Here is a 23,422-nt window from a genome sequence, read left to right as displayed (position 1 = left end):
TAACCTAACCTAACCTAACCTAACCTAACCTAACCTAACCTAACCTAACCTAACCTAACCTAACCTAACCTAACCTAACCTAACCTAACCTAACCTAACCTAACCTAACCTAACCTAACCTAACCTAACCTAACCTAACCTAACCTAACCTAACCTAACCTAACCTAACCTAACCTAACCTAACCTAACCTAACCTAACCTAACCTAACCTAACCTAACCTAACCTAACCTAACCTAACCTAACCTAACCTAACCTAACCTAACCTAACCTAACCTAACCTAACCTAACCTAACCTAACCTAACCTAACCTAACCTAACCTAACCTAACCTAACCTAACCTAACCTAACCTAACCTAACCTAACCTAACCTAACCTAACCTAACCTAACCTAACCTAACCTAACCTAACCTAACCTAACCTAACCTAACCTAACCTAACCTAACCTAACCTAACCTAACCTAACCTAACCTAACCTAACCTAACCTAACCTAACCTAACCTAACCTAACCTAACCTAACCTAACCTAACCTAACCTAACCTAACCTAACCTAACCTAACCTAACCTAACCTAACCTAACCTAACCTAACCTAACCTAACCTAACCTAACCTAACCTAACCTAACCTAACCTAACCTAACCTAACCTAACCTAACCTAACCTAACCTAACCTAACCTAACCTAACCTAACCTAACCTAACCTAACCTAACCTAACCTAACCTAACCTAACCTAACCTAACCTAACCTAACCTAACCTAACCTAACCTAACCTAACCTAACCTAACCTAACCTAACCTAACCTAACCTAACCTAACCTAACCTAACCTAACCTAACCTAACCTAACCTAACCTAACCTAACCTAACCTAACCTAACCTAACCTAACCTAACCTAACCTAACCTAACCTAACCTAACCTAACCTAACCTAACCTAACCTAACCTAACCTAACCTAACCTAACCTAACCTAACCTAACCTAACCTAACCTAACCTAACCTAACCTAACCTAACCTAACCTAACCTAACCTAACCTAACCTAACCTAACCTAACCTAACCTAACCTAACCTAACCTAACCTAACCTAACCTAACCTAACCTAACCTAACCTAACCTAACCTAACCTAACCTAACCTAACCTAACCTAACCTAACCTAACCTAACCTAACCTAACCTAACCTAACCTAACCTAACCTAACCTAACCTAACCTAACCTAACCTAACCTAACCTAACCTAACCTAACCTAACCTAACCTAACCTAACCTAACCTAACCTAACCTAACCTAACCTAACCTAACCTAACCTAACCTAACCTAACCTAACCTAACCTAACCTAACCTAACCTAACCTAACCTAACCTAACCTAACCTAACCTAACCTAACCTAACCTAGAACCTAGAACCTAGAACCTAGAACCTAGAACCTAGAACCTAGAACCTAGAACCTAGAACCTAGAACCTAGAACCTAGAACCTAAACCTAGAACCTAGAACCTAAACCTAGAACCTAGAACCTAAACCTAGAACCTAGAACCTAAACCTAAACCTAACCTAAATCTAAAGAAACGTACACACACAATAATAATATATGTACGTACGTAACGTACACACACATGAAACGTAACGTATACACACACGTACCTAACGTACACACATTTATACGTAACGTACACTATTATATGTATTTCCCAATACTCTATCGATTAGTATAGTTGATTTTTAGTCGATATTCCACGTCTCGAATCACCCCATGGGACTTGTAAATTATGACACCCGATTCCAAGTATACAGTGCCCAAAACGGTGTGCCTTACGGAGGTGGGCTATAGAACAAAAAAAAAAAAAAAAAAAAAAAAAGAGAGAGAGAGAGAGAGATCAATAAACAGTACATAAACGTTTTAATGTTTATTTATTCAATAGTTCAATAGGATACAAATTATTTATGTCGGTGCTACGTATAAAATATTGCTATAATTCACTTTATTCATATACAATAAAATAAACATTTATCGGAACGTGTGTTACATTCGATTTTCTCGCGAATGACATACATGAGCATACAAGGGGAGGAAAAAAAAAAAAAAAGTATGCACACGCATACATACACACGCATACATGCGTAAAGTTATTAACGTTACGTTTTTTTTTTTTTTTTTTATTGTTTAGATATTGCGATATTGTACTTCTTTACACTTCTAATTAGAAACATAACAAAATATCTACGAAATACTATTGGCTTTTATATGTATATATTACGACATTACGATACAGCGTCTTCATTTGCCGTACATTTTTATGCATACATACATACATACATACATACATGATTACACACACACACACACACACACACACACACACACACACACACACACACACACACACACACACACACACACACGTACACACGTACACGTACACGTACACGCACCCGCGCACGCATACGTATGTATGTATGTATGTATGTATGTATGTTTGTATGTATGTATATATTTATATGATTATATTTACAATTTTATTTATATATTTATATTTAATTTATATTTATTTATATATCATGCACATCGTGATACAAATGCATCGCGAGCGAGATGAATCCATTGCACGATCAAGAATCGGCATTCCGTCATCATATACCGCGCGATATTACAAAATGCATTAATATAATACGTAAAACCTGAATTCTTTCTATAATCTAGTTGTTAAATAAAATGTTTCCTTATTAAGTATGAAACGTGAAATATTGATATATTACTGTCTTTTAGGCAGTGTTTGTTCCTGGTGAGAACAATATCAAGGAGAAGAGTTGTCTTCCCGCCATATATCGCTTACGTATAATACGGTAAAATCTTAATTTTAGCCTTACCAAACAAAAGCGAGGGAAAAAAAAAAAAAAAAAATATATATATATATATATAAAATGTAACAAGACAAATTTATAAATGTTTTACTATATATGGCACGTAGTTGGGCCGTGTGATATAGGCCACATTAATTACGTTCTATTTCAAAACGTCTATTAATGAAAAACAAAAAACAAAAAACAAAAAAAAATCGTTACATAATATAAAATAATATAATATAATATAATGTTATGGTTAAGACGAATAAGATAATTGGTTTCTGAATAAGGAAATTGTATGCGTAATTTTATGTAATGTTAATTATTTGTTTCGTTAATTAAAATAAGTATATAAAATACATTAATAAGTTGTTGTTATGTACTGTAGAGAAGCTTTTATAGTAATAATGATAATTACTTGATAGAATATTTTGCTTATTTTTTTTTTTTTTTTGTAATTTAAACCATGAGGCACAAACGAAAAACTATCAAAGCGCATCGTCGTTAATCGACAATTGTCAAATTTTCGCCATTGTTGGACGCAATTGTCGTGTCGTATATTTTTATAGTTTATATTTATCTATCGTTTTAATATAGCTCGAGAAATAACGTAACGATACGCACGAATCGCCGTATCCGTTCTAAGATTTAGATATCTTATACAAGGCGATGTATGCGTCGTCGCGCAATATAATTAGCCACTAACAGTTTATTATGGTAAATGTTACGTCGCTATTATCGATAATCGTTAAATCGTTACGCGAGACAAATTTATTTCAAATTTTGATCGATTTGAGATTTTATCCTCCGTGTTAATATAGCCTTTATAAAAAAAAAAAGGGGGGGGGGGGTTAGGGGGGAAGAAAAATATCGTTTTTCATTACATTGATAAAAATTTCATCTGACGTATATAGAAGAATATACGCGTAAGATTGTAGTACAACTAGTACTTTTCGCAATAATAAACTCGGATGATTCACTCATTTTCATCGATTAGATAATCGACCTAAAGATCAAAGATTCTGATCTTCGTCGTCTTCACCACCGAAATTTTCTTCACTGTCCTGTCGATCGATTGCTACGAATACGGCTTTGAAACCTTTGCTCGAAATTGTATCGTCCGTTCTGAATCTTACCAGCAGCGCCTCGTTTATAGACGTAAAATCCGTGGAATTCTACGAGGTAGTGATCAAAATTTTATATATAATTATTGTTTTTCGTATGCCCATCTAAATATGTTCTTGTTATGTTACGTATATATAACGTCGTTATTCGATGTAATGTTATTAAAAATGTTATTAAGCGAGTATACTTACGGAATTACCGCAAAATCGTCCATATGGCGGGCTGGATGCGTCTAAACCGGAGAATACTTCGACGAAATCATATCCGCATTCGGTTTCATATTCGAGTTGAAATAACGGAAAAGTTAAACGAATACTTTTACCAAGTGGTGCTTCTATTATCCAGTCGCAATCGGTTTTGTGATCGTAATTATAATAACCGTATTTTGCGTGAGAATATAGATGCTTTGCTCTATCCGTTGCCATAAGATGACCACCGCAAGCTGTGTAACACGTGTTAAAATATTATATTTTAGAGTGTATGTATGTATGTATGTATGTATGTATGTATGTATGTATGTATGTATGTATGTATGTATGTATGTATGTATGCGATATACCATATTATATACTAATTACGTTTAAATTCCAAGATCCTTTGTATTACTGAATTCTATATTATTATATCAACGTTTTTGAATTAGAATTTTGAATTAGAATATCGAGACTCATCGATATTGAAAAATTTACCTGTGCTATGGATCGCTAAAAATCCTTTTCTTTGTACGGACGCGTCGCTCTTAAAGACCATGTACATTTGATTGCCAGTTGCGAGAATTGGATGCGGACCTTTGGTACCGCAAAATCTACCTAAGGTAAGACTATCTGCCGAATCTCCATCGTAAATAGCGATATGATCGTACGCACATTCTTGATGCGACTCCATTTCAAAAACTTTAAAAACCTGCAAAGTATTCTGCGTATTCTTTTTCTTCGTAAAATGTCTTTTTTCTCTTTCAAATACTCCTTTTCTCACCAAAGCGAAATTAAAATGTATTGATGATATAATTACTGATTATTACTACGCGAAATAAAAATACGAACCAATTTTATCCGATGGCCTGGTTTTGTGGTAAAATGCCAAACGCAATCTTTACGACTGGGATAGTAATCCGGATAATTCGGTGAGGTAATTATTCCCACGGGTGCACTAATCTCGTATTTGCAACCACCTTCTTTGCAATCGAGACCATTTTCGTGAAGTGTAAAACCATTGTGGCAAGAGCACTGATAAGAACCTATCGTATTTTTACACTCGTGCTGACAACCTCCATTATTATTGGCACATTCATCCATATCCGTAAAAAATATAGCAGCAAAGCCTGATTTTTGGACGCTGTTTAATAAAACATTTAGCGCAAATAACAAGCGTTAATCGTATCTTTTAACATGTGTCTCAACACTTACGCTAATGTACTACAATTTTATGTACAAATTTTTCAAAATTGCTGCGTAAAAATTTCATATATTATATTTAATATTTCCACATTAAGATAGTTAATGTAAATAAAAAGTTTAATATTTTGGTTCCTTTATATTTTGCGCATCGGTAACATATTTTCAATTTTAATATATATTGTATATTATAGTATGTGCGTGCGTGCGTGCGTGCGTGCGTGTTAATTTGATTTATTTTCTTTTTATTATTCATCTATTTATTAATCTAATATTTATACATATAACACTGATTTAATTTTAAATCTTTTCAATAAATGAAATGAGAGAAAGAGAGCATTCTTTATCTAAGAGCAAAAGATTATCTTATCCATCGATTACAAAAATTATCGAGGCACGTGATGAAAAATTTAATCTTGTTTTTTTTACAGGTATAAATGATTATAAGTTAAATACTAAAAAAATAGACAAATATATAAAATAAAACCTGTTATCGGATGTGAAGGTGATTCTCATGAAATTGCCTTCGGATGTTATCAATGGCGGTAATCGAACACCGCAAAATACTCCATGCTTTCTGAGAACGTCATCGCCAAGCTTACTAGCCACCTCTACGGAATCGTACTCGCATTCCTCCTGATATAAATTATTGCCCTCGAGATCGAAATGCGTAAAATTTAGAGTAATGCGATATTGAGGTGGCGCGATAATTTCCCAGACGCAATTTTTGTTTCCTGGATATGCTTCGGGAAACGATGGACTAGTGATGGTACCGTTACTATCATCGAAAAATCCACCGCATGCATCTGTGAAAAAAAGATATAGAGTATTATTACTTGGACTGGAATTATTTAAACCAATTAAATAAATGTTCCGCTTTTGAAATAATTATTGTATCTTGCCTTCGCAATGCTTGCCGTCGGAATGTAGCTCGTAACCGATTTTACAAGAACATTCATATCCACCGAGCGTATTGGTACAATCGTGCTCGCAACCGTGATCCGTTAATACGCATTCGTCGAATTCTTAAACATCGTTACATTAGCATTGTTTAGAACAAATTACATTAAAAACGATTGTAACGAACATCTTCTCGTAATATGAGATTGTATACTGCGCGATGTATAATACTTCTATTTATGCTATATTACACACCTTTCATAAAAGTTGCCGAAAAGCCAGCCTTTTGCACGGAACCGTCGCTGACAAACTTAACGAGCAGCTTATTCCCCGTCGACTTGATATCTGGTGGTATCTTGTACCCACAATAAACGCCGATTAAGGGGGAATCATTGTTATGTCCGTCACGCACTTCGACGTAGTCGTATACGCAATTGTCGTGATTCTCGATTTCAAAAGACTGGAATTTCAAGGCCACTTGATAGTTGTTGGGTACAGATAGTTTCCACACGCATTCTTTACTGGATTGATATTCTTCTGGATAATTTGGTGATTCCAAATGACCTATGCCGTCTAATTCGACATCACCGCCGCAAACAGCTTCATAACTAGCCGTGAAACCGCGATGACCACTTAGCTTACTGGATGTCACGTACGTTACCAGCATACGACTTCCGCTCGACACTATTGGCTCGTGCATTTTACCGCTGCCGCAATATCGACCTGAATTAGATAAAATGTGTTTTGAAAAATATTATGGAATCGCAATTTTTGTGTGCTGCTCGAAACGCGTGCCAGTTTATTTAAGATTAATTACGTACATTCTTCTTACAATATACGTACATCATACATTTACTTTTTTCATATTCTCATTATCGTGATTGTTAGATGCAAGTAAATATAATTCGCATAGGCTTCTTTTATTTTAAAAAAGATTCTTACCTAATACTCGACTCTTATACCAATATCCATCTCGAATTTCAAGATAATCACTGCGGCAAAAATTGCTTTTGAGTATATCGAGAAACGTGATGTTTAGAACGATACGTTCACCATGTGTCGCCGTAATCCTCCATTCGCATCGATCCCCATCGGTAGATGGAGAATTGTTTGGGGATCCGAAGACACCACTGTTTTCCTGAAATGTTCTACCGCATTCTGCAAAAATCGATTTATTCAACCGGATAAAATTAAATTAGTCAAAAAACTCTTGCAAATATCTCATGAAAAAAAAAAAGAAATGTAGCCGACAAAATTAAAAGTTTCAGTTTTAACGTGTCCATTTTATATATGTATATACCATCTATGTGAAGAGACATTGGACTATAAATTCTCTCCTAAAGACATTATAATTTATTAAGCCTTTTATAACAAAATTCTAGCAGAAATAAAGATATTAAATATTGAAATTCTTACTGTAACATTTATATAACAAATTTGTTTGTGCGATGTCGCCCTCGCTCAGTCTGATTCTTTGTCCGATCTCGGGTCTCTTTTTTCCATGAATTTCCATAGGTAGAATTGTGTCCAAATAAGTGCCTTTCGAAAAGGTATTTTTTGCATAGTGCATTATGGAGTCATAATCATAAGGCAAGCCAAGTGAATTCACTTCTTCTTCTGTCAATTTGTTAAAATTATACTCTTGACCTGTCAAAAAGTATATTATTTTTTTTTGTACCCTAAGAAAATCTTTTAGAACAGGATTTTATAAATACATATATCATTTATCTTGTTTTCTCTAGCAAAGAGAATGAAATTATTTGTAAAGTTTTGGTTGTTTGCATCAAATGACCGCAATTAAATTTTTACTTAAAAAAATAATTTACAAGATGAGTTGAAAAACACAAGCTTTGTTATCTTTTTATATCAATAAGTATTCATTTGGTAAGATTTTTTAAATTTCCAATATATATATATATATATATATATATATATATATATATATATATATATATATATATATATATAATATTCTATCGCAAATATATCTCTAAAATCGAATTTATGTCAGCTTCAAGCTAACACAATATAATAGCATTGATTTCAAATACAATATCTCAAATTGCAAATTGGGAATATCACTCACCACTCATAATGTTATCTCGGATGATTTGTACATGACGGTCACGATCCGGTCGAGTATGCTCGTGCCAAAATCCAACAACGTGACCTAACTCGTGTACAACTATACCAAACTTATCGCAATTCTTTCCAATGCTAATAGCTTGCGGTCCATTACCTCTTTTTCCGACAAAAGAACAACATCTATAGAGGAAATTTTACTATATGTATTATTAAATATAACATGTCGATTATTCATATTTGTTTCCTTGACAAATTGGAAATCACATAAATATTAAACAACATTAAAATATTTTATCGCGCATGCAATATGTATCTAATTTATTATCTAAAATTATTTCACACACGAAAGGGGGAAAAGTGACATAAAAGAAACATATCAACATTAAATATAATAATCCAAAATCAAAATTAAACATACAAGAGGACTAATTATATGGAAGTTACATATACTTTATTGTGTACATTGATATATTTATAGTATTATTCTAGTACACGGCGCAACTCACCCGCAAGGTCTTTCCGTAAATAGAATATAATTAGGATGCTCTCTGGATACCCTCTCCACAAATTTAACGCAAGTGAAATTTTCCCAGTGTCTCATTGCCTGTTTGAATAATGCTTTATGTGCGCCAGAAAAATTTCCATCGATCTCGTAGGGAATTACGCCATGATCCCATACTCGTTCCTTCCTCGCAGTAGCTGCTCGACGTATTCTACTTAAAAAGTTTTTTGTGCCACGCTTGTTTGCGAAGTATTTCGGCTTATGGTTTATATCATAGAATTCGATAGAACGGAGACGTCGATCGTGTACAGAAATGATTTTGTCAGACGCATCGGTAATAAAGTCGTGCGTTCGTCGGTTGCAATGACGATGAGAACATCTTCCTAAAATTCTAAAAATAACGTACTAGCATTTTGTATTTATTTTTCACTATACTCGGTTTGCGCGCTATGCGCGCGCGCACACGTACTATGTTTTATGATAATTATTTATATTGCACAAAATATAAATATGAAGAATTTTGAGCGCGAATACTCTTTCATATATAAACAATATATGGTATCGTATATCTTCACCATATCAACATACATATATGTATGTTGCAATATTTTATTTAACAAATTTTTGTTATTATTCTTTGACAAGCAAAACGCATCAAGAATATTGATTGGAAATAAAAATAAAATAAAGCTGCAATCGAAAGGATGTAAGATTCACACGATAAAGAAATATTATGCGTTTGCTATTGTGCAAAATATGTAATTTTAAAAGTAATGTAAAACGTTTTTTTTTTTGTCCAAAAACAAGCATTGAGAGAAAGATAGATTGAATCTCAAAAAGTAGTAATAAAAGCGGCGGATAGTTAAATAAAGGCAAAACGAAAATGGGTAACTTTTTTTTACGAAAGCAAATATTGTAGAATCGCCACTATAGCCGGCGAATAAAATGGCTGAATATAATGCTTAGGAACACTAAATTTCTTTATATCGTACATAATTGACAAAATTTTTTTTAAATATTGTACATTTGAAATAAACATATATGCAATATTAAAAGAAAAAACTAAGTAATTGTTTTAAAATTGCTTCTTGTAACAATATTATTTATATTTTACTACATATTGTTTCCACATAGACGTGAAATATTCTCATCCACACGACCACACGCATACAAATAAAAGCAAATCACGAGCAAAGTAATAAATTTGTGTGTATATCTTGTAGTTTTCGTCTTTTTTTCAAAGTATTTTCAAAATATCTCGACATTTGTCGGTATAATATGTTGTGCAAACAATCGAGAATACAATGAAAATGGAGTATCCGGCTGTATCCGATACTTGAAAAAGTTTCTCTTCGCGTTTCGAGCTAATTATAAATCGCACGCACGCTTTACGATTTTTATTTCACTCGTTTATTAACGCTAATTACCAAAGATGTAGACGTAATTCCGTTACTCGAGTCTACTTTTCCAGCCAGCCAACCCTAACTGATAGCACTTACGAGACAAGGCGTTTCTGAATCAGTAGGGCATTACAATTAATTAACGTGTCTCGCGTGTGAGTCGCCATGTATAGATACCGTATCCGTATAAGCATCGTGAGAAGACGAGAAGTACAATAGAGTGCATTAATGAATCCAGTTTTGAGATACATTTACCATACTTCCTCTATATAGTTCGTTGCGTCTACTATCGTTATTCCGAGTGTAACAATCCATTACGTTGCTTCGACGTAGTATAATTGATGTAGACATTCAGAGATTTTTACGATACGTGCATGCGTATACTCGGAAAAAGAAAAGATATTGATACCACAAATGTTTCATACTTTTAACTTTTACAATAATCAAAAATACAAGAAAATCTATAGAATAAGGTGTGGCGAATTCGTGCATCAATAATATTGATTAATGCACTAAGAAATATATACTTTTTAATTTGTTACTGTTGTCAAAGTGAAGCATCGCAATGATGCATTGGCCTTACTTAAATTTGTAATAATTTGCATTAAAATTAATGCAATAGGGGTCTTCCAGTTTAAAAAAATTTTAAGATAGATTTTTAAAATAATTGGGCCTTTCTCTTTGTTTTTTGTTTTTAAGAACAGATATGAAAGGCAAATAATATATTAAGTCTCGTTATTTATCAAATATTATATATCATTCCGCGTTTCGTAGCAAAGCTCTGTCTGTAGTATGCTTTATACACTTTATATATCACATATTGTACTAATCCCCAATGGGGTGAAAATTTGAAAAGGGTCGTGATACATACGTGTACATTGGAGATTGGGGAACATACCGGACGTAGATTAAACTTTGAATTAGACTTACGGAAGCGCGTATTTACGTCTTATATCTCATACTATAAAACATGATCGTGATAATTCTTATCGAAGCTGTAGAATATTCTAGAAAAATTGCTGGACCCGCGAATCCGTACGTGGAACATGGATTCACGGAAGATTTAAAAGAAGATGAATATACAGCGCGTATAACGAGCTTTTTTCTTTACATTTAATTAATGTAAAGGCAAAGCGAGACGGATTAAGAAAATGTAAACAGTCATTAGACGAGGCAAGGACGTGACTAAGCAATCAGTCAGTCCCGAGCCCTCGCCGCGGCAAGACGAGTAAATCTATCAATACTAAAGATATATTTGAAAGTTAACGGCCTTTCCTGACTCCCATTGACTCTCGTTTTATAATTAAAATATATAATAAAATGAAAACATTTATTGTTTGCATATATCAAAACTTTTGTCAAACTATATTATTATAATCGGCGCATTTTCTATTTACACTTATAATTTACTCCCTCCGTCCAATTGTTTTCATTAATGTGTATCGGCAACATAACTCTATTGATGGCTTGAAAAACGTCAAAAAGTTGGATTTAATGTGCTTATATATGTTCTCGTACGTGCGTGTGTGGGTACGTATGCGTGCATTCGTTTGTGTGTTTATGTATGTATATTTGTATATATATGCGTATATGTGATGTGTAAGCGCGATAAAATATATTTTTAACGTTTAATTAAGGAATCATACTTTCACACATATGACATTGTACGATAATGCGCGAGACGTGTACCTAGTCAAGCATCGCAGTACAAAACATTGCTGCCAATGACAAGCTATTGGCAGTTTGAGAGCTGAAAATGTCCGGACGGTAGTATCGAACCCCATTTTCCAACTTTACGATGACGGCCATTGTTATTGGCCGTTTACGAAATAGCTCTGCTAGTGGAATTACCGTTAGCGATACTTGGAAGTTGGTGCTGTCGCCAGTAACCAAATAGAAAAATAGAGCCATGCGAAATCACAAATCATGAGTTCTCACAATCTAATCATGAATTTAATCGATGAGTTTTAAAATAATTTACGTGCGAATCATATATGTATATTGTAAATATTAATATTAATATATGAAAATATATTCTAATATACAATTACTTACTAAACTGAGTAAAAAATATTGATAATTATGCATTAGGGCCGACCTTACAAATTTCAATGGCCTTGATATATATTATCAGTATAAGTACATACACACAATATATATATATATATATATATATATATGGTGGGTGCGCGCGCGCGCGCGTGTGTGTGTGTGTACCTCTTAGTATTAATGGCAGAAAATTTATACGTTATATTCATTAAACTTATTTTGTTAAACTTTTTAACAAACAACGAACGATGGCGCTAAAACCTTTTGAAGTTACTCAGGGCCGTGTCCTTGATAATGTACTCGTATATCAAGGTCATTGAAATCTGTCGGCCGTAATATGCATAATTACCAAAATGTTTAGTACAAAATTAGCTCAAAGAGAAGATATATATATATATATATATCTTCTCTTTGAGCTAATTTTGTACTAAACATTTTGGTTTGATATATGTATATATATATATATATATATATATATATATATATATATATATATAATATAATATAATATAATATAATATAATATAAATATTGTCAAAGATAAAAGCAATTTTCAGTTTTGGTAACACACAAGTGACTTGTCTCCTCTTTGTTCATCTACAGTTTTATTATAATACAGTTTGTATTATAAATTAGGTATCATCTTACCGTATAATTTCTCTTCGATATTTCTACAAAAAGTGTTCCACATATCTTACTTCTGTTACCTCGTACGCTTGGCATCAAGTACTCTTTCAAAAATTCCTGACTTTTCAGCAAAACATCACAGACAAATGACTAATACTTCCGTATTAAAGCAAATTTATAAAAGAAATCTTTGTTTACAAATGTATACCTATGAACAGAAGCAGGAAAATCATACATGTTACCAAAACAGAAAATCGGCTCTACCTCCAACAATAGCAACAATTTTACTTGTATATAGATTAACATTGTTATGAAAGAAATTTCGAAAAAAAATCAAAGCAAATCGTTAGATCTCAGATATGCCTGTGTTTATCGATTTTTAAGATTCTTCGTTTTTAGTAATACATCTGAATAAACGCGAACATAAGGTGTCAATTGTTTGAAATCTATATTAATAAATCTTACCAAAAATTTTCCAAAGTTATTGAAATATATGTCACACAATTAATTAACCACAGATGATAGTAATACAGGCGAGCTTTTTTCAAATAATGCGCCTAAACCTACTCACATAATGTAATAATTATATTTAAATTTGTGCATGAAATAAAAATTTTCATGTTTAATTAAATTTTTCTTTAAGCTTTCCTACCTTTTACGATGATGACGTCGCTGTCGTCGATTTGGTGAATTTTGGGTATTCATTTCAGGTTGCGCGTTAAATGTTTCCTTGATGCTGTCTATATATACGTGACCTACATATTTATTAGCCTCAGTAGTAAAAGTTGTAGAAGTTAAAAATTCGAGAGGCATGTCATGATTCGGGTGTTTAGTTTTCATTGATTCTGATATCGATACCGTCCTTGAAATCTGTCGACGAGTTTGTTTTTCAAAATACCTTTTTTTCGAAGCTTGCGTCGAGGATTCCAGTCTAATGGTACATAAACACAATTGGCAATTAGTATAATTTTTCTTACACACTACTTACATATGTATTTAATTATATGTATGTGTACATGAGTATCCAATAACAAATAAGTAGAACACGCATATTTATATTTGCGCGTGCGTATGTGTATACAAATAAGATGTTTTCAGAAAATACGCATTGTTATTTACTTTCAGATAAAGCAGTGACACTATTTCATTGTATATAATACGTTGTCTGATGAAATTTAAATCGCACTCTATTTTTTTTTTTTTTTTAAATAAACCCTAAAATTTTGTTGATATTTTTTCATGCATGCATGATATCTATTTATAGAATATGCGTTACGCGATAAAATATTTAATATAAGATATATATTTGATACTAAATATACATATAAATTCTAATATTTAAATTCTTAAAAACACAATAAGTGCACATTCATGATGTAATACCTAAACGCAAAACCCTCGTTTTTCACTGCAGGATTAGTATCATCACTTCTATCATTAAAGCTGAAACCACCATCAGAATCACCACCCATGCTATATTGATTGCGATCTATCATAATCGACTTCGATTTTTTTTTAACGACCGCATTGTCATGTCCAGTGAGCATTTGTTCGTTAACACCTCGTTCACTTTTAAACTGGAGAATTTCTGAAAAACAAAATAAAATAAAATAAATATCTCTTTTCGCGAGATCACTGCGTATAATGTATGTATAGCTTTATTACAAAAACCGAATTGTCTCTCAATATTCTAATAATTTCAGCAAAACAATTACCACTGATTATTTCACACATTTATAATAGAACATTGTGATAGATATATATATATATATATATATATATATATATATATAATATATATATCATATAATAATATATTCATACCCGTAAGCCCTTCTTCTTCTACTTGAAGACCTTCGTTTAATATTTCTTCTCTGTACTTCTTTATTTCTTCCAGATAGCTTTTATTTAACTTTTGCTCCCGCCATTCTGTCTCATATTTGATATTTGGCAGTGCAATGTCACCGAGAAAACCGCCTGAAATTAATTGTACGCGATATGTATATTGTTATGTAATTCCATTAACAAACTGAGTGCGCGTAATAAATTAGAATTCTTCCAATCTGCGATGTCACGAGCGTACATGCATACATGCATGCATTGGTGCGTTGGTGCTCGTTTCGGTTAATTAATTAGGCACTCGCGCACACACACCATCACATCTCGATGGTATTAACCTGAAAGGTTGAAATCGCCGCATTCGCGAGGACATATCCGTAAATACAGTCTCGTAGCAACGAGTTGCATCAGAGCCGCAGTTATAGTTCATCAAGCCATATATGCATTTATATACGCGTGCAATATATATAAGAATTAATTCTGAAGATATTATATACAGGATAATTTAAAAGATATTAAATTAACTAATATAAATCATGAAATATTTTCAGAGATTTTTCTGCGCAATTAACTTTATACATAATAGTTTTATATTTATCATTATCATTTATTGAAATCACATATTTCTAAAGCTGAAGCTTTTTCAAATTTTCCAAAATTTTACAATTATCTTTGTAATAACCAGCTGATTGTTTTAGCATGTAATTTTGGTAATACATTTTTAAAAGACAACATAATAAAAGAGAACTTTAATTACAATATATATATAAGATTGCTACACACACGCGCGCGCGCATATATACATATACATACATACATACATACATACATACATATATATATATATATATATATATATATATATATATATATATATATATATATAGAAAGAGAGAGAGAGAGAGAGAGAGAGAGAGAGAGAGAGAGAGAGAGAGAGAGAATAATAGAAAATAATAGAAAATAATAGATATAAACTATATAAAGTTAATTTTACAGAAAAATCTCTGAAAATACATATATAAAAGTTTTCCACATAAAATCGCAGATGCGGCCCTGCACAGATTCCGTACGCGAATGCATGTATATGCACGGTGCAGTCGATTACAAACCACGTAATGCCAAACCCCTGTCCGTTTCGAATCGGTGATTTTGTCCCATTCAGGCGAGAACATCGTCCAAATGTTCGCAAAATAATCGCATTGATTCTCCATAATAAATGATAAACATTTTTTTGAATATTTAATGCGTGAGAGTTCTTCGCGCTCAACATAGCTTTTCTATTATCTAATATTTCCAATGTGCTTAATCATATGCGTGCACGTGTGCACATGTGTGTGTATGTATACACGCACGCATTTTAATATTATTTTATATTTTTTGTAATGTTTTTTCTTTTCATAAAACAAAATAATTATCAAAAAACAGAAAAAATAACCTTGCAATGATGTAAATGATATGTCATTTTTGTTTCATTTAAAAAAATTTAGCCAGAATATTTCTCACAGCAAAATAAAATTTTAAATTTAGAAAAAGTGAAGAGAGAGAGACAGAATATTCTGCTATATTGTCATATCACATAATCGTGGCAAAAAGCCAATCGGAATATCGGAACTGTTTCAATCTCTGAATCGATCTGGAAAACCTCCTTTTCCATTTCAAAGATATTTGCAAGAACATACGAGAGAGAGAGAGAGAGAGAGAAAGAGAGAAATAAACAAACACTTTACAGAATAAAGTAGTCAAAAACCACTTTCGATTAACTGAATGAGTTTAAGTATCACACTAAAAACCTCATGATAGTCGCGAGCAATTCTATCGTGATAATTTAAATATTTTCTTAAACAAATACTATCTTAATTTTAATTCTTTTTTCACTTATCTTTCTCAATCACTTATAAGTATTTTTAGTCCTAGGAATCTATTCGAATAAACAAAACATGTTAAAACATTTAACTTATTGTTAGAAAGAATATAATAATTACCTTACATTTATGTATATTTATGTGTTTTAAACAGAAAATATGTATATTCGTCTTAATATATAAATCGTTAATATATATGAAGTGATTGAATTGTGAAACTTACGTTTTAAGAACGCGATTAATAGAGCGCATGCAGATTTTCGGCCCACACATATTATTTTACATCATTACTAATAGAGGAGCAGATTTATTATTTATAAAATATAAGAAAAAATAATACACGAAAAAATGTAGGTGATATAAAAAACCAGAAAATAAGAAGTATCTGGTATTTCCACCTCAACATTTCGATTCTCAACATAATACGATATTACATACATATGTCCACAGATTATGTGAGTATGTGTACGAGTATGTGCTGTATTGATTCGAATGGAGAAGCCTCTCGCACATTGCAGTGTCTCTATAGCGTGTCGGATTAAACGCTTGCGTATACTACTGATGTCAATTTTATATTTACTTTCTCTATTTTTTATTCGTTTTGCACACAATGTCATAATAATCAATATTGACTTTTTTTCTCCTAATTGAGTGACAGACAATGTTACATGATTACAATTCGATCGCTGCGATAGAATCGCGGGAGCAAAGGAGGATTTTTACCACGTGAAACATCATCGCTATAATCACAGCTAAATATCATAATTATTGAAGCTTGTTATGTGTAGAAAGTACAATATATCCAGAACTTTTGTTTATTTTGAAATGATATTCAATACTGCGATGAAAAAAATGCCAAGAACCAGCAAGAGAGAGGAGAGAGAGAGAGAGGGATAAAGTTCCGAAAAGTACACACCCCCGATTTTTTTGAAACTCAGTATTCTTACATATTTTGACGCGCTAATTACGAATATCATAGTGAAAACTGGCGACTACTTGATTTTCATGGTAAAAACCATGAAAAAACCATAAAAACTCTGGTTTTTTACGTTTATCTCAGTAAATACGGAAAATCATGATAAATGTTTTAGATCTCACAGATCTCACAGATTTATGTCCACATCTTAGTCCAATACAAAAACTTGAAACATGTATAAAGTCTGTATAATTTAATAATTGTATAATTTATATAATGTATATAATATATTCGTGAGATTATACAATATATATATCCTCTTACTTTTTTTACCCATAAATCGTTCACCTGGAAATCAATTCTCCATAATATAGAGCTTTTCCTTTTGAAATTATTTGAACACACAAACTACGTGCTAATTTAATATGTGTTATCCGAAAAATTAAATAAAGATACCATATCAATTTATACAAATGATGCTAATGTAAACATAGAAGATTTAATGTAGAATATAAGATTGTGTATGTATTTATTTAACAGAGAGAGAGAGAGAGAGAGAGAGAGAGAGAGTTATTTATTTAATATACGTACATATATATGTATGGATTAGAATAAAAAATATATTGAAATAATAAATATACATGGCATTGATTACATGCTCTTTACAGATATGCAATTATACCGCTCGAGAATGTAATTATTGTACAGAAATGTCACATACTAAATATACGTTCCAAAACGGTGTAAAATTTCCTCTCCGAGGAAAATTTTACTCGATGGCCAGCCTGGACCCAATCAAAAACGCTCAAAAAAAGTTTCGGAACGGCCATCGAGTAAAATTTTCCTCGAAGAGTACATTTTAGAACGTAGCCTAAATAAACGAATATGTAGTTTCCATGTTAATCACGCAAGAATAAACCATTTTTATTAGGAAATAGTTCTGCTCGGAAGGTGACTAGCACTTGTTATTTACGGAGCGATATAGCCAGAACACAACACACACATACGTTAATAATGATTTATATTTACGATATTCCGCAATAATGTCATTTTTATCTACACACAGTGATTGTGATAATTCTATTGTAATAATGGAAGCTTGTAAAATTTATTTCAGTCGCAAGAAATATAAATGAAAAATATTTTTCAGTTGGCCCGCATTTTGACCTTCTTTTTCACCACTCTTTCGTAACGATTCGTCATTCATCCCAGGTGAGTATTCGACCTAATCCCAAAGGATAAATCTTTATCACGTCTGACTTTTGCATCACTTTTTACTTCCTGAGTTTGATTCGATTGAATGTTGTAGTTACACGTTCATTCCACAAATAATAATACAAAAATATAATTACTTCTTTATCACAAATCTCTAAAGAATGAATGTAAAAAATAAAACTATAGAGAATACAAAATAAAAGAAATAAACTCTTAAGATCCAGATTTAAAGACAATAAAATCACGATTAGTGAATAATTGTGGTTATAAAGGAAAAACAATATTATCAATAAATTTCAAAATGTATAAGTAACATTCTGTGATACCCATTATATCATGCTATAACTTTATATACTTGTGATGTTAATTTTGTATCTCAAGTATGTATAACAAAACTCGATAGTTACAATTATGACATGCATCATATAATATTGTACTTATATCATTGTTCTTTATATAATCGAACGTAATAAATACACATATAATGAAATTGTTACTGTATATATTGAGCCCATTTATCATATTTAAAACTTAGATACTCAATAAATATTGTTCTAAATAAATGGTAAAACGTTCTCGTTTTCTCATTTGGAATTAAAGAAAAAGCCGCATCGACTGCGTGCCAGAGGCGTGTCAAGAGTTGAAAGGTTATCTCCTAGCGTGATAATCGAGCAAACAGAGGAAAGGCGAATGGCATGATACATGTCGGCTTAATCGAGGATTGACTGTATGATTGACTTGCAGTGATTTATGATGCGACTGTTGTGAATTGTAAATAATATTTTCTCTATTTCGCAAATTTATATATATATATATATAATTACATTTCATAATAAATATTTTCAATTATACATAAGATATGTACAAATTGTCTGCATGATAATTTGTACGTTCCTCATACTTAACTGTGTGACTTTGGAAAAGTTGATTTTAGTAAAATATAATAAATTGAAATGCGTAGTAGCTGAAAAATTTATTCTACGTAATGTATCGACTGCATTATTATTTACTATTAGTTCTTCCGAGAGATTGCAAATGTTTTTCGCACTTGCTTATATAAAGTTATAACATGAAAACGTAAAACATATTTTTCACGAACACTTGTGTATAACACTTGTGTATTGCTATGCGTTTTATTAAAGCTACTCAATTTAGAAGAAACAACGTTAGAATGAAAGCAAGTACATACTAGGCAAGAAATAAAAAACAGAAGTAAAAAAGATAAATGGCAAAAGAATGATAAATGAAAGAAAGGGAAGAAAAAAGAGAAAGAAAGGGTAACTTACGAACGTACTTTTCGTTAAGATAAAAATTTAATATAAAACGATATATATACACATTCTACACGCGCACGAGAGCGAGCGTGCGTAGTACATGCATGTACGCGTACATAGGCCAATTTCAGCAAAACTTAAAATTTTTTATAAAATGTACATTTTTACTCTCATTAAATGTTGTTTATTATAGAATTAAATTTTTTAGATAAATAGAATAAATATACCAAAATAATTTCAGTCCTTTTCATTTTAAAGATATTTCGAACGTCTTTTTAAAATTGGCTAGAAAGAGAGAGGGAGAGAGAACGTTTCTTTCTATCTGAAAGATTAAATTACTTAAATATTTAACGGACCGAGTTTTTCAATAATAAAATATGATAAAATTTATCAAACACTTTTGGATGAGAAATCGCAATACATGTGGTCGAACTCTATAATCGAAAGATAAAAGAGCATACGTTAAAAGCACGAGGATGCATCGAAATTATAGATTATGGGATACATGCGATATCACGGTAATATATTCGAGCAACTAACTTTTTCTTCAGCCTTCTAGAGCAATACAGAGAAGTGCGGCATGCTGTTTCCTCATTAGCAAAATATATTTGAAGTATGATATGCTATTCTTTATATGAGAACTCGCTACAATTTGTTTTAACACAATTAGAAGCTATTAAAATTCCCTAAACCGAGTAAAACTTTTTAGTCATATTTCTTTTGCATAAAACAATAACGCTAACGGACAATACGGTAATAAATTATATATTTTCATTGTCGTAATGATCTCTTTAGATTTTTCTTTATTTTAAGAACAAATGTAACACGCGAATGGAAAAATACAATTCCGTAAAATTCATCGCGTTTGTATCGGAAATAATGCTCCGCCAACCTGTCGATTATACAAAACATCGTCGGCTTTGATCTCCACCAAGTTGCTGAAATTCTTCACAAAGAACGAATAATTCAAAGACTTCCGCTAACAATCTACATTGTGTCCATTAATTTTGCAAACAGCGAACACAAGGCTTATCGTTTCTTCTGCGATAAGCCGCAATTAACAATAGCCGATAAAGATCTCGGCTGATTACTTTGTAGCGATAGTATCAGTTGGAATTTTTTTATTTTGTTATAATAATTTTCAAAAGTTTTAATAAATCCGTTAATTTTTTTTTTTTTTTTTCATTTTTCGATTTCTTTATACCGTTCGCGAATCGCGAATTATGAATCTCGAATTGCGAATACGCGCATAGTCTGGTGCTAGTTTAATACCATGCTTCTGAAGAATGTACTGTTTCGCTTTTTATCCCCTTCTTTTTCGCTCTCTCTGTTACTTTTCTACAATTTTCCCGATATTTATAAGATAATCATTGTAAGAAGATGAAAATATGTCCCCATCTCTTTTTATTGATAATAATCCTCAATGTCTAATTTGTCTCGAATAAATCTCTGTAACATTTCTTTTCTACCAAATGTGTAAGACAAGAGAAATTATTCTAACAAAGAACACAAAGATAAATTATTCGATAAGTTGTCTTAGTTGCTTCTTTCCAAGGACCATTTGTTCTAGATTGACAGCTTCTACATTTATTTTTTATAGTATTATGTTATATATTTATCTATTTTTACTACCTCCCTGCCCCTCTCTTCCTCACCCCCCCCCCCCTCTCTCTCTCCTTCCCCTCCCTCTCTCTCCTTCCCCTCCCTCTCTCTCCTTCCCCTCCCTCTCTCTCCTTTCCTCACCCTCTCTCACCCTCCCTCACCCTCCCTCACCTTCCATCTATCCCCCACTCCCTCCCTCTCTCTCTCCCTCTCCCTCCAACCCCCCCCACTCCCTCCCTCCCTCTCCCTCCCCCTCTCCTTCTCTCTCCCTCCCTCCCTCTCCCCCCTCTCTCTCTACCCCCTCTCTCTCTCTCTCCTCTCCCTCCCCCTGTGCGTGCGTGCGTCTGTGTGTGTTTTTTATTAACTACCTTAGCCGATCGTTAAATCGAATTGATCGTTTGAATATTTATTTTAGCATTTACATTGGTATTTTCTATATACATGAATATCTAAAAACTGTATAGCTCAAGTATTACAGAATAGAAGAGATATTTTAAAAATCTAGTTTATTTAATGTCATTTTAATTTGCTTTTGAAAGACAATTTTGATGGTAATGATAGAGTATATTACTGCGCGCGCCGCACTTAAGAAATTAAAGAAAAAATCAAATCTGCATTTGTAAAATAGTATTTTTTTTCTTCAAAGAAAAATATATTCTAAATATAATTGTATAGTATTAATAATTACAAGATGTGTGGCTATAAAATAACCATACTATTTTTTTTAATTCTTTGTGCGAATGTCAGTTATCAACGAGTGGCACCGTTTTAAAGCTTCAAATCAGGTCTATTAACTGAAAAATATCATTATCATCGGACGTACACATCATGAAATATGTCGCTCAAAAGGGCCTGTAAAAATTTGATGTCACCGTAAAAACATAATAAAGCAGAGAGTGAATATCAACTTTAATGTAAAACTTGGAAAAATGCAACGCAAACGTATAAAATGTTGTGTGAAGGAGCTTTATCGGGATGAGTGTCTATTATGTATTCAAGTTTTTAAATAAAAAAGGACATATTTTGAATAAAATAAATTATTTCATTATCATAATTGTGTGATTTTATACAGCTTCATTCCGGATACTTTATAGCCAGTATTTGATAAAATCTAGGATAACTGCGCATAATATAGCGTGTAATTATCATCATTCTTTCCTTCACTTACCAGCTTTACAAATATCGATGTCCAAATCTCCGGTAATAACGTGCGAAAATTTTACGGTGAGTAATTCTTCAATGGAGAACTTTTGTCGTCGTTTACCGCGCTGATTCTTATCGGTATCATTTTCAACGGCCTGGACATCGACGATCTTCGCTAGCAGGCAAATGATCGCGAGTACCAAAAAAGGCCTCATCTCGAGGTTATCGACCAGAATATCGATACGACGACGACGACGACGACGACGACGACGACGACGACGACGACGACGACGACGACGACGACGACGACGGCGACGGCGACGACGACGGCGACGACGACGGCGACGACGACGACGACGACGACGACGGCGACGACGACGACGACGACGACGACGACGACGACGACGACGACGGCGACGACGACGGCGACGACGACGACGACGACGGCGACGACGACGGCGACGGCGACGGCGACGGCGACGGCGACGACGACGGCGACGGCGACGGCGACGGCGACGGCGACGGCGACGGCGACGACGACGACGACGGCGACGACGACGGCGACGACGACGGCGACGACGGCGACGGCGACGACGGCGACGACGACGGCGACGACGATGACGATGACAGTACTCTGCGTTGATACCACTGCTT

At 33.0% G+C, this 23,422-nt stretch overlaps 1 protein-coding gene across 5 annotated transcripts; it reads right to left on the bottom strand.

Moving 5' to 3' along the window:
• Positions 1-1,956: 1,956 nt before the first annotated feature.
• Tok (tolkin) lies at positions 1,957-23,286 on the bottom strand. Of its 5 annotated transcripts, none has more exons than XM_070315029.1 (15): positions 22,794-23,281; positions 14,742-14,894; positions 14,301-14,505; positions 13,570-13,848; positions 8,846-9,232; positions 8,341-8,519; positions 7,671-7,901; positions 7,197-7,412; positions 6,510-6,977; positions 6,257-6,379; positions 5,842-6,160; positions 5,004-5,295; positions 4,650-4,875; positions 4,152-4,402; positions 1,957-4,010 (listed from the first exon to the last, which is right to left on the bottom strand). In XM_070315029.1, exons 1-15 carry the CDS (start codon positions 22,981-22,983, stop codon positions 3,849-3,851), a joined length of 3,681 nt encoding a protein of 1,226 aa, XP_070171130.1. In that variant the 5' UTR covers positions 22,984-23,281; the 3' UTR covers positions 1,957-3,848. The 5 variants fall into 5 exon arrangements, with proteins under 5 accessions (XP_070171130.1, XP_070171133.1, XP_070171131.1 ...); XM_070315032.1 differs by having other exon boundaries at positions 8,846-9,052; XM_070315030.1 differs by having other exon boundaries at positions 4,650-4,863; positions 22,794-23,280.
• Between the last annotated feature and the right edge of the window lie 136 nt (positions 23,287-23,422).

Source organism: Polyergus mexicanus, unplaced genomic scaffold (genome assembly GCF_030449975.1).
Source record: "Polyergus mexicanus isolate NDT 795.1 unplaced genomic scaffold, iyPolMexi1.0 SCAF_96, whole genome shotgun sequence".
Lineage (NCBI taxonomy): Eukaryota > Metazoa > Arthropoda > Insecta > Hymenoptera > Formicidae > Polyergus > Polyergus mexicanus.
Note: the sequence above shows the minus strand (reverse complement) of the source record. Positions and strands in the feature narration are given on the sequence as shown.

Excerpts from the sequence above, each read along its gene's own strand:
- Tok (XM_070315029.1), bottom strand. The coding sequence starts at position 22,983 with ATGAGGCCTTTTTTGGTACTCGCGATCATTTGCCTGCTAGCGAAGATC. Across the intron at positions 6,380-6,509 it reads TTCGGCAACTTTTATGAAAG|AATTCGACGAATGCGTATTA; the intron begins GTGTGTAATATA and ends ACGATGTTTAAG. Across the intron at positions 4,011-4,151 it reads GACGATTTTGCGGTAATTCC|AATTCCACGGATTTTACGTC; the intron begins GTAAGTATACTC and ends ACTACCTCGTAG.